This window comes from Spermophilus citellus (genome assembly GCF_964194105.1).
Source record: "Spermophilus citellus genome assembly, chromosome: 5".
In the NCBI taxonomy this organism is placed as follows: Eukaryota; Metazoa; Chordata; class Mammalia; order Rodentia; family Sciuridae; genus Spermophilus; species Spermophilus citellus.
This window is the reverse complement of record NC_138186.1, coordinates 80516659-80530376: the sequence shown is the minus strand read 5'-3', so window position 1 is coordinate 80530376 and position 13718 is coordinate 80516659. Positions and strand designations below refer to the sequence as shown.

General features: G+C 34.8%; 1 protein-coding gene across 1 annotated transcript in view; it reads right to left on the bottom strand.

Annotated features, from left to right (window-relative positions):
- ADGRB3 (adhesion G protein-coupled receptor B3) overlaps nt 1-13718 on the bottom strand; it is a 696487-nt gene that overhangs the window by 20905 nt on the left and 661864 nt on the right. Inside the window, exons 27-29 of the mRNA XM_081296489.1 lie at nt 12444-12539; nt 10944-10983; nt 4538-5181 (exon numbers count right to left, since the gene is read on the bottom strand). Of these exons, the coding sequence (XP_081152615.1) occupies nt 4538-5181; nt 10944-10983; nt 12444-12539 (780 nt within the window). The remainder of the gene's footprint in view (nt 1-4537; nt 5182-10943; nt 10984-12443; nt 12540-13718) is intronic.

Here is a 13718-nt window from a genome sequence, read left to right as displayed (position 1 = left end):
GACAGAGACTCCTGGTTCCCAAGTAAGGCCATAACATTTTGTCTAATATCCTGAATTGATTTAATACAGCGTTCAAGCTTCTTTTGCAGAAATTCAGGGCATAATGGTAATGACATAATAATAACACAACCTTACATCTCAAGTGCTCCTTACAATTTTCAAAGGTTTTCATGTACATTACATAATTTGATTCTCACAACAGCCATAAGGGAGGCACCTATGAAGTGACTTTATCGCTAAAATATTTTACCTTTAAAAACCATTATGCTGAGAGCTCTATAATTCATGTCCGGGGGAAAGCAGTGTATAAAAATTTAGCCTAGAATGTATCTCATTCCACCCATTTAAAAATTGAGGGTGACTGATCTGAGAATGTTTTCAGTGATACAGGTAATTTTATATATAAAGAGAATAGCAAAACGCACTGGTTTTGATAAAATAATTTTGTAACATACTATCTAACCCTTATTGGTTATTCAAATATCTTCATTAATAAGAAAAATTAAGGCAAGATTTGCAGAACAACAGAAAACATTTAATGTATTTATATTTGAGCAAAATGTTCCACAAGAATTCAAATGATAGAGGAGCTAAGAAGATGCATACTGAACTATGGGGTAAGCAAGGCATTAGCAGAAGTAGCCAGTGTGCCCCCTAAAATGGACAGACAAAGGGAGATAGCAATGTAATTTGAGCCCAGGGATTGGAATACCTGGCAGAAGCAGGAAGTGCCCTGGGAGCTGCAGCTAGAGAGACACAAGGTGCAGCCTCAAAGCAGAAAGAGCAGGATAAAACTAGTTTCTGTCTTTTCCCCAACCCCCATCCTCTTCCCAGTGCTTCCTGTTTGACTGAATCTAACCAGAAGTCTGTGACATAGCCCTGTATTAACCCAGAGCTATACAGGGAAAAGAGGTGAAGAGTGGATCATATGCCAAACAGGCCTAGGACATGCACAGTTACAGGCTATTGAATAAATATTTTTCAGTGATTCAAAGGAAAAGTACAAACCTGCTGTCTTACAATAATACACTCATAATTTTTCAGAAAATAAAGCAGTAGAATTATAATCCAAGATTTAAAAGTTGTCATATGCTTGAGAACCACCATCCCTCTTTTGTTCCCTTATTCCACGTTAAAAAAAAAAAAAAAAGTGTTTTTTTTTTTTCTTTCCTGCTTACACATACCATGGACTTGCCACGCTTCATTAACTAATTGAAGGTGAATGACTTAAAGTGCTGATTATAATTTCATTCTTAACCTCACTCAAAGTGGCTAGAGGACTTCTAGGACTTGAACCATTGTGAAAAAAAAATCTGTCATATTAATACTGCAATTATTCCATACTTAGAGGAACTTGAAACCTGAAAATTTCAGAATTGCTTAACAAGTCCATTCTGGGAATGACCAGAGTGAGGAAGACAAAAAATTTCAAGAAATAAAGAAACAAGGTAATAGTGGGCATGGAGATAACCTAGATACACTTTTATACTCAGAAACTTCATGAATTTGTTCATTGTTTTACATCCAATAACTGGGGGTGAAGTGAACAAACTCCCCTGGGGCTGGAGGCTCTCCTGCTGGCACTGCCTTTCCTGAGAGCCTCCTCCTTTCCTTGTTGGCTTCTGCTAACTTGAATAAACACTTCCACCCACTTGCCCCCTCCAGTCTCTCTGGCTTTCTTTTTATTTTCTACCTCCACTCCTGTTTTTTCTCCCTTGCACTTTTCTCATGGATACTGAATTCAGTGCTATTGCTGGGGGATTTTACCCTCTTCTTTTTCTCTTCTTTTGATGTTGGCAATTTGTGAAAACTCACTCTTTTGGAGTCCAATTCCTAAATCAATATACCCATCTTTATAATATATCCTTGAAAAGATCATGAGGCACCTGACCATCTTCTGCTGTGCCAGCTCCCCAGGGTGGATATTCCTGTGGGTTTAATCTCCCTTCTCACTAAGAGGTGTCAAAGACCCAAACTGTTTTATTTCTGTAGGCTTCATCTAATCCACATGTTCACTTACTTTTGTCTTCCTATTATCTTCCAAGACCCAAGAAACTTCATGACTACTGTTGATCCCCACACTGCATGAGGATGCTCCAGTCATCCTTTTGCTTTTCCTCTATCATTGTCAAAATATCATCTTCCTCACTGTTGGGCCTGCAGATGCCACCTAACAAAGCTGAAGACTCTACTGGATAATGCATTGCTCAGGTCAAAAAGAAAATCACGCCACTGATATTTTATCTCCATGGATCACAGTCTCATCTCTGAAATCTGTGAGCTGTACGTACTTACAGGACAGAAAAGGACTTTATCCATTTTGTGTTATACTCATCATAAGACTAAGTGTCTATCAGGGGTTAAAAAACATTAAAGTTATCTTCATGCTAATGTTCAGGCTCATTACTGTCTCTTTTGGACAGCATAGATTTGATCAGGACAGAAAGATTCTACTCCTAGATTTGCTACATACTGTCTCTGTAACCTTGAACAAATGACTTTCCATTGAAGATTAAAACAATTTATCCATTGCACAGAGGGCTTGTGAAGATTAATTAATTCATATTTTTCAGGTGGTTTGAGGATCCGCTAATGAAAGATGCTATATAAATGCTAATTTTTATTATTCATCCTCACATATATACGTTCTTTTTCAGTTGTCTTCTAAAATGGTCACCCTAAGCAATTATTAACTATTATGGTTTTTAAAGAATGGAAATGAAGAAATAAATTTTCATTCTGAATCCTGAGTTTCCTTTCTTTTTAAGATGTAAGTCTGTAATCTGTAAGTCATTTAAATGCAGATCTTTTGGTGAGTCACCATTACATATGATGCTTATACTTCATTATAAGCACACAGAGATTTGGAAAAATTACAAACTGAAAAAAGCAGTACCTGGAAAATACAGTCTATTGTCCCAGCACACATAGTCTGTACAATACCAAGTCCAGGGAGGTTTGGGGACTTTTAAATGCTAAACATTTTTACAACAACCAAAATACTTTAATGAAATTCCATTCAAATCTCTTTAGTGCCTTTAAAAAAAGACATTCTAAATGTAAAACTTCCATATGGTCATTATGATTGCTTTTGATATTATGTTATTATATGCACAGTCACTGAAATTCCTCTTAAATACTTTTGTGACTTTACATGAACATTTTGTAGTTTGTGATTAGGGAAACAGTAGTGACTTGGTGAATTCAGAAGAATAGAATGCTTTTGTCCAAAGAAAAGTTCTGACCACTCTGGAGTTGAACTTGATTGACCTCAGTGCCCCTGTCCATGCCTTTGGTTCTGGGAAATGACTCCTATGTGGTTAGCCTCAGAAACCCTATTCTGTTTGAAGATGATCCAGAACTTAGGGCTTTCTCTTAAACTCTATTCATATTCCCATTTTGGTCTAGAATTTTCTCAATCTAGTTGAGAAAAACATTAAATTATTCAGCATGTTTCTTTATCCTCTCAAGATGTCTCTTTATTATGATGGACTAGAAGGCATGGGTTTTGGGGAAAATTAAGAAGCAATTATCTCTGAGCTCTTTTGGACACTGAAGAGCAGGCAACTGAAGATAGTGTCTTTCTCTAAATATTGTCTTATACAATAATCTACTAATTAAAACAACTGGCAATAAGTCAAGAAGAATGCATAAATTACATTGTATACTTAACATATATTCCCATAACAGGCTTACAGTAAAACTTCAAGGTAAAGGATATAAAAGCCACATACAAATCAATAAGAGAATATATGTCAGTAGAAAATAAGACCTTATATGTCTTGGATCTTAATTGATTCTAATACAATTTGAATTATTGGCTACTGTCTATGTTGAGCAGAGAAAAGCTGAGAGAAGTTTACTTTTTTACTTCTATTGGACTTATGAAGCACAAAAGGCCATGTGGTTGGGCCTCAGAATCCTGATTCTTAGATGTTTACATTATATCTTTTTTGTTAATTCATAATTTAAGGCCAAAAATTTCAGTTGTCATCATCTGTAAGAGTTAGAAGCAAAACATTTACTCTGAAAAATTATGTAATGTAATAATAATTTATTTAAAAAATCAGTGTGATGGTGGGACTTAGAGAAACATTCTAGTTTCATTATTTTTAACAGGTGCCCTTATACAAAAATAACCCAGATCTTGGTTTAACTTTGTAATGCCATCCAGATACAACTTCACCCACCAAAAAAGACCTCTGGTAACTAAAAAATAACAGGAGGATTTTCTATTTTTTTTCTTTATGAGTGTTTGACTTGATTCCCATTACAAAAGAATTATGACTGAGAGGTATCATTTTGAATATAGTGGAATCTTTACTTTTTTAGATCATCTTGAATAAGGATTCTGATGAACTACTAGAAAAACCCTATGTCCAGAATTTGGAATCTAAATATTCTAATGCCAAAAATTCTTAATATAACACATATCCCGAATAGCTAAGTCCTTCTCCAACACCAGTGTCCCATGATTATATATGTCACGTACATGTATGTCATATATCAAAGAAAGATTTAACTTCTTATTGCTCACCTCTAGAGAACTCATGGATATCGTTGATCCAGTTTCACTTCTTGATAGTCCTGCATTATCATCCAACTCAGAGGCCATGAAATTCTTCACAGCTGTGCGAGGCTCAAAGGGCAAATTCTGCATATGTTCCTGGGGTGCAAGATGTTGCTCTAAGTTCATATTGAACTGGTCCATTACAGGGGGATTCATATTGAATTCAGGATTCACTTTGTAGTGCAATAACCTTTCATGCGGCAAGGTTTCCATGCCAATATTCATTTTGCTTTCCTCTTTCATTGATGGCTGGGTATTTACAGAACTTCTGGGCATCACAATATAGTCACTTTCTATCATTCTTTCTTGAGGATGGACGATGTCCATATCGGCCCCTCTTAAATTGTCATCTGTACATAAGTACACAGTTCTCCGCAATTCACTGTTCTCTTTTTTCAAACATTGATTACCCAGCTCATTCATACTCATGGGCATATGCAGGCCTGTGGGTTGCTGGATGATGACTTTGGAAATTACATTTCCTGGCAATGTTGAATAGCTCAGCCCTTCAGGGTTTGTTCCCTTTTCTTCCTCATCGTCATTTAGAGAAATCCTGGAGAGTGTTCCTGTTATTGTTGCTGCTCGGCAAGGGCCAATATCCTTATGAAGAACTGTGAATTAGGGCATGATATTTCATAAAAGAAAAGTTAGAGCTTATTATTGTATGCTATTATCTCTCTTCCCACTAAATTGCTTTAATAAATTTTAAAACAATCATTTAAGAAGTTATAAATCTACTTGTTTGCTCATGGTCCTGATTACTCAGTCCGTACTGATTCTGTCAAGCTCTCATAGCTCACTGGGAGCCCATAGTCAAAGCATGTCTGAAAGCTGAGTTACTAGCTTTCAAACACCTCAGGTCTCTGTCCTTCAACAGCTACATGTGACTTTTCAAGGGACAGGTAGATTACCAGAGAAGTTTACTCCATCAATCTACTCCAAAAGAGTTTATGAAATTATGGATATATTCACATAAACTTGATTTCTTTTAAAGGCTTTCCCCCCTAAACTGCTGGAGAAGTTTTTATTAAAATAGTTCTTGAAAGAGATAACCAGTGGGAACTTTATCCTACTGGGTTAGAAATCCTCCAAAAATTATGTGAAAATTAATCAGCATTTATCCATTGAAGTGTCTGTGGTAAAGGTAGATACAGGATTGAAAAGAATCTGTCCCATTAAGCTACATGTAGGAGGCGATAAAAGGATTGTCGTTATCATCATTGTCTTCTTTTTTACAAGATCAATCTATAGGTGAAAATGCCCTTGAAAAGGAGGCCAGGTGTTAAAATTGAGTTCAAACAGAAAAAAAAAACAACAACAACTATATAAGCCATTCTATTTGAAACATGAAAAAAAAGTTATTTATGGAAAAAAATGGGAGTGGGTGGAATATGATCACCTATGATATAAAAGGGAACAAAATGAAAAACAAACCAACCCAAACTAAAGCAAACAAACCAAAAAGGGTTCAGAATTCTTTATTGAAATATATTTTACTTTTTTCCCACTTTTTTTTTGCCTCTGTATAAAAAGAAAAAAATGTATTGTGGACAATAGAGGTAGAATATCTTAAAGCATGCTTAACTATGTACAATTACCTGTTTTAAGTATAAAGAAAAAATGCTAAAAACATATTCTTGGTAAATTTGGTATTGAAATGCCAAGATTTGCCAGGCACCATGGCACATGCCTGTAATCTCAGTCACTCAGGAGGCTGAGACAGGAGGATCACAAGTCTCAGGCAAGCCTCAGCAACTTAGAGATGCCCTGATTAAAAATATATAAAAAAAAATAATAAAAAGGACTGGAGATTTAGTTCAGTGGTAGAGCACCCCTGGCTTGGATCCCAGGGGTCGAAGGGGGAACAAAGAATTGACCTCAGGGCTGAGGATGTGGCTTAAGCGGTAACGCGCTCGCCTGGCATGCGTGGGGCACTGCACTGGGTTTGATCCTTAGCACTACATAAAATAAAATTTAAAAAAGATGTTGTGTCCACCAAAAACTGAAAAATAAACATTAAAAATTCTCTCTCTCTCTCTCTTCTCTCTCTCTCTTCAAAAAAAAAAAAAAAAGTATTGACCTCAGCAAGAGTTGGCACAATGTACATGGTGACAGCAACCTTGTCTACAATGAAGAGCAACCTCATTTAAAATTTCACTAGGTATAGGTAACTACAGAATAAATAATAATATAGAATTGGTTTATAAAACTATGAATAATTTTAGATATATTGAATTTTACTTATTATCATTCAGTTTTCAAGTAAAATGATAACTATTCTGCATTAACACAGAGGTGCAAAAAGTAGGAGATTATTTACAAAGAAAAGACACTTTCAAGATAATTTCAAAACATATACCACTCGTGTGGTATCTTAGCTGTAGAGATTTTACATCTAGTTATTTTATTATTATCTCTTTATTTTACACATGAAGAAACCATGATACATCTACACTTCTGTACTTTTCACTAATCCACAATATGGTTGTGGATTTTTGTACTTTTACCATTGGTCTTGAGTGTGAAATATGTATACATTTTAAGAAGTTATTTCTAAGCCTCTTAAAATAATAAATCAGTAATGAATTGTGATTTTTCAGAAGTAATTATAAATGAAAACATTAAGTGGCAAAGTATGTTAAATCAACAGTAAAATACATTTAGGGGGCTGGGGTTGTGACTCAGCGGTAGAGTGCTTGCCTAGCATGTGCAAGGAGCTGGGTTCATTCTTCAGAACCACATAAAAATAAATAAATAAAATAAAGTTATTGCGTCCAACTACCACTAAAAAAAATTACTTAAAAAATACATTTAAAATATTTCCAAAGTCAGGGAAGAATATATTTAGTTTTTTATAAAAAATAATTCCAAACTTATAGCAGCAGAATTTAGAGGAAAGTTATGGAAATATATCATACTGTATTAAGGATGTATTATTAACTTCATATTTTTATTACTACCTTGTAAACTATACAGGAAGTCTTCATACTGAGTATTGACTTTATAAAGATGAATTTATATAATACACATTTAGTTTTATATAAATGTAATATGATCTATAGTTATAGTCAACATTTTTAAACTAATGATATAGCCATGCTTTACTGAAAATTTGTATATATTAAATATTTGGGGAGAAATAATTTTTCTTAGGAAGTAGTGTCTATATGAGAGATATGCCTGCCTCTTAGACTTGCTTAAAATATATCCAAACATACTTCCTACACAAGAAAACATAATGTTGAAGTAGGACTTTTGAGAAATTAATTAAGTTGTGAAAAGCAACACAGAAACAAAAAAACAAACGGAATGTAAAAGCACCTGTATATTTAGCATAGTCAGATGCATAATCCAGCCTTTGGGGAAATGAATTTCTACATTTAGAGAATGTAGGAGACATTAAATTGAGATTTTAAAACTGAATATATTTTAATATGGACAGATAGCTCTTGAGCTCAGTCACAAAGGGCATTGATTGAAGTGAAAACAGAAAATAAATTTTGGGAAAACTTATTTTCTAATAATACCATGATTATTGGCCTACATTAGGAATGTGACATCCTAGAATCCACTGAAGCCTGGGGAAAATGGATAATTTAACAAAAGAGAGAAGGATGTGTACTGAAGGGGTGAGACCACAGCTTGGGGAAAATCGTCCAATTTAGTGATTCTTAAACTTGAGCATGAATTAAATGAATGAATTACATGAATGATGGGTGAAAACACTGGCTACTGTACCCCATCTTCATAGTTTCTGTCCCACAAGATTTGGGGCAGGGCTGTAAAATCTGCATTGCTAATAATTTCTCAGGTGATGCTAATCCTGTGAGTCTGAAAACCATACTTGACAACCACTGGTTTTATATGAATAGCTATTGAAGAAAAGACAAAATAGTCCACTCTTATATTGCTTCTCTGTCAAGGAGAACTGTGAGGAATATACTAAAAGAGGCTGAAAGGAACCTAAATTAAAGGTGGAAAATTAGGAATTAAACTTCCTAATTACCTAATTATTTAAATAATTAGATACCTAATTCTGTTAAATAAATTCAAACTTTCAGATTCAAACAAATCACCTCCAATTTTAAAATATAGATGTGGAAACTAGCATCATAGTAATTTTTAAGAAACTGGAGAAGGTGGATGGAGCAAAGGAAGAATATTTTATCTATTATCCAAAGAGGGAAATAGTAGATCCTGGAAACCACACACCAGGATCTTAGCAATGTTCTGTTGGGTCTTTTCCAACAGGAAAGGAGATTCTTAGTAACCTGAGGAGGTCCACCAGGGGTTGCCAAAGCTTAGCAGTTATTTTACTGCTCTATGAAGACTGGACTTTACATAGAGTATTTTGATTGAGTACAGGAATAAGAACATAAAATTAGTTGCTCATATGCTTGTGATTATGACAAATATTGTGACCTGAGATTCTTCATAGATTTTTTTTTCTTTCATTCTTTTTTTCTTTATTTGAGACAGGGCCTTAATATGGTATCCAGGATGGTTTCTAATTCCTCTGCTCAAGTGGACCTCCCATTGCAGCCTCCAGCATAGCTGGGGCTACAGGGATGCACTACGTATATTTTAATGGCTATGAATTGAATCGAAAACCATGCATCTTCTGGCAGATAAGGAAAATCCCAAGCCATTTAACTCTTTTATCAACAGTTTGAATGAAGATTTAGAAGATGTTTTATTAAACTTTCAATGGTCAATCTCACATGGATGGTATGCTAATCTGAAGGAAGTAAGGTTATAACAAATAGAGCTATATATAAAGGCCAGCTTTTTTCCCCCCTTGTGGAAAACTTTACTAAAATCAGAAATTTTAGATTTCTTAGGCTGAGGAAGCCTTGATGGTTCCTATGAAAAGTCTTAGGGGTTTTAGATGACAAATTGACACTAGTACTGAAATAGAAATCAGATGTGAACATAGGAACTATTAATATAAGTAAAGATCCAACTGTGATAAATGCTGGATAAATGTGTATACATTTAGGCACTATAATTTAACATGATCGACAAATTAGAGGCTAGTTTGGGCACTATACCTGGGAGGATGCTATGAGGAGTGAATGATGAACCGTGGCTTGCTTATCTCTGAGAAAAAAATACTTTTATTGGACTAAATGATTTCAAATATTTGTATATTTAAATGAAATAGATATCCATAGATATCCCTTCTTATTCTAGAAGGCAGCATAAAGACCACTGAAGAAAAGATAAAATAAGGCCTTTTTTGTCCTAGTTTCAAGGCACATTTTCCAACTGAAACTACACAAAATATGAAACATGCAGTCTTCTTTAAAACTTTCAAGTCATCTAATCTGGTGAGAATTTAGCCAAAGTCTGAAAGACAACCCTGAGGTCAATGGAATCCTAGTTCTCTGAGGTGGGATGTGCTGCCTGATTTCTTCCTTTCCCTTCTAAAAACGTAGTAATTGTGGCTGTTGCGCGTGCGCACATACATGTGCACACACACAAACAAAATGGCATTTCGACCTTACATCTGTCCATATTCCATACATGATGAAATGGAGGGCAGAACGGCTATGCTGCGTGGCTTCACTCTCAACAACCATTACTCAGTGGGACAGAAGTCATTTGTCTTCACATCAATGCTTTTCTGCTATCATTATGCTCCCAATAAACCATTCATTTTTTGCAGGGCAGGAGGTACAGGGGAGAAATAATTAAATACCTAATTCTGTTAAATAAATTCAAGCTTTCAGATTCAAACAAATCACTTCCAATTTTAAAATATAGATGTGGAAACTAGCATCATAGTAATTTTTAAGAAATTGGAGAAGGTGGATGGAGCAAAGGAAGAATATTTTATCTATTATCCAAAGAGGGAAATAGTAGATCCTGGAAACCATACACCAGGATCTTAGAAATGTTCTGTTGGTCTTTTCCAACAGGATATGAGCAACTAATTTTATACTCTTATTCCTGAATTCAATCAAAATATTCTATGTAAAGTCCAGTATTCAACTACTGAGCCATGTTCCCAGCCCTATTTTTGTATTTCATATAGAGACAGGGTTTCACTGAGTTGCTTAGTGCCTCACTGTTGCTAAGACTGGCTTTGAACTGCCTCAGCCATCAGAGCTGCTTGGATTACAGGCATGTACCACCAAGCCCGGCCCCCAATAAACCTTTCTTAATATCTTCCTCATTCCTCATTCTCTCTTTATTCTTTCCCTCCGGACACACACATCTGTACTATTGTAATTCTTCCATTTGAAGATTCCCTTTATTCATACACATGAATAGGTAAAGCATAAACCACAGTATCTTCTTTAAAACCAAAATCCACAGGAATGATTTAACATCCCTAATGATTTTACTTTCAAGACCCAAATAGTCTTACCTGATCTACAAGCAATGTCTACATCCTTTTCAAAGTCTGTCTGTAACAAGAAACAATAAGGAATAGAATCATCATTTGATGAAGACATCAAGTACCTTTTACTAATCAAATTAACTGGAGTTTATGGATCTCTGACTAGGCAGTGCCCATTTATTATTTTGTGTAAAGGCAACTTCTCAAAGAATAATCTGATAGTTTCCACAATATCTCTTAGAGACCAAACGTTGAGTAAAATCATCAGTGTTAATAAGGCAGCACAATACCTGCTGTCATCTTCAGTCTGAAGCTGACCATTGTATAGAAAACAATAGAATTTTACAGCAATTTTCTAACCGAAATAAAGTGACCAAAATGTGCATAGTTATGCATATACTTATATAAATGCCTTTGACATTTGTACTTTGTAATTTGAATATGTTGCTTTTAATATAATAGCTCATAATACAGCTTAAAATCTTTTACTAGTGAAGCCAGGCTCCTTGAATGATTCACTTTTGCTAAAATGTGAAAAAAAAACACCCTACTAGGTTTAGGAATTAAAATTTAAGATTAAGAATACTTATCTGGTTCAGAACCTGCTAGAGTTTATTTCTACTTCATATTTTCTCCAGATTCTTATTTTAAATAACTTCATTTTTTCTTTTTAAAAATGGTAAAATTAAATTAAGCTTCTCAGAATCAAGGTCTTCCAATCATATGCATTTCCCTAGAAATATTTTAAATTTGAGATTTTTTGTGGTTATCTATTTGTTTTTGGTAAGGTATTGATTATTGTCCTAAGTCTTAGTTACTAACCCATCATTTAGCCTATTTTTATATTATCTAGCCCCAAAATGTTAATAATAAATCAAATATGTGGTTTAAAAGAAGGTTTTTATTTTTTAATATCTGTTTTTCATGAGTTTAAATTTATCTCATTTCTACAACACACCAAATTTTTGTGCTTACAGTACCCCTTAATTGCAACAATAGTCAGGACTTGTGTACAATATGGACCTTTCACTGGAAAGGTGCTACTCCTCATGCTGTAGAAGAATGTTTCTTATCTTGGGCTGCATGCTAGAACTTCCAGTGCTTGGGTCTTGCCTCCTATAATTCTGATATCGTTGGCCTGCGGTGCGGCTCCTGTGATGTTTTTATTATGCAATTAAGCCTGAGAACCACTGCTTTGAGACTAGGTGAGCAAGTGCATAGTGTTCTGAACTGAAAACAAAACAAAACAAAACCATGATCTTAAGTGCACATCATCATCCCTAATGCTGGGCAAGAATGAAAATACTCTGTGGTGTTGCACAGGACACCCATGGCAGGCAGCAGCAGATCCTGGATTCCCAGACAATCCAGACAGAATATTTACCTGGTGTCAAATTTAGCCTGTTAATGAACTAAAGCTGAAGTCATTAAAAATGGGATTTGATGTTATTTTATCAATAAGATTTTTTTAAATTCTCTTGAGAAATCATGACTTAATTAGCAATCAACAGGAAAACAAAAGCTCACCATGATTTGAGCATGCCCATTAGGAAAAGAACTTGAAGAATCAGCATTGATTGGATCCTGGCAGTTTCTCAATCGGCATCTAAATGCATCCTGAACCTGCGGGGTAAAGAAACATTAATTTTCCTCTCTCTTAATAATAACCAGACAATGTCTATATTGGCAATCAACCATGAGAAAGTGGCTATCTTTGCTCTTATGATCTAATACCCATTTTGTTTGCTTGATACAAATGCTGGTATACTTTGACTTTACTCCATGCCAAGGAAATTTATCACTTGCCATCATCTACACTGGGAAGTGTTGGGAACTCCTGAGCTATCAAAATGGCCATATCTGGCTCCGTCTTAATAATTCTTGCCAGAAAGCAGATTTATTTCCACTGTTACAAACAATATGTGTGTCTTTCAAAGGGGATTTACTATTTGGCATGGCAAAATCTTTAGAACAGCTTTAAACATTGTGAAAAATGAGATTACTCAATGATCTTTTGACTAGAATTGATTTAGGATTTTTCCTTTTGTGTCTCACATAAGGAACCTCTGGGGAGACTATTTCTTATCTCCTTTCAAGTACTATGTGCCCTGATGAAAAAAGAACACAATGAAACAAAAAGGGAAACAAAATTGGATGGTTGTCGGCACAGCCAAATATCCGTAACATCCATTTATAACGAGATTCTGAATGAAGAACAAGCAGATCACAGGGAAGTTCTAAGAATATTACATTAATTCCTTCATTTAAAAAAATACAATTATATTGTTATGTTGTGTGTATGTACAAGGAAGTAAAAACAAATTTCATTATTACATATGTTTATAATGCAACAGTTATTTTTTAAAATTCAGTAAATATAAACAGCTGAATAGTAAACACAGTGATAGAACAGCAAATGCAAGAGATGATTTTTCCACTGTACAAAGCCTCTGCATCAGCCTCTCCTTTTCTTCCTGTGGTTCATTAGGCCCCTCATAAGCTATTGATAGAAATCTTCACAAATAGACACTCATTCCAAGTGGCCATTTTACTAATGCTTTGTTTTTCTGACTTCATGTTATTGAGATTCCCCTTCTCATTTATGTAATCTGTTTCACTGGATTAAAAAAAATAAAACAAAACATAGGAATGTTGTGTTTCCCCTATTTTACTGGAGCATCCTTGTAGAGACTACCAAGATGACACATGATCATTACTTTTAAAAAGCACTGGTATATAATAGTCTGTCACTGTTTTGATGTGGCATGTGTATAACTTGTGTATTGGCTGGGGGTCGGGGGA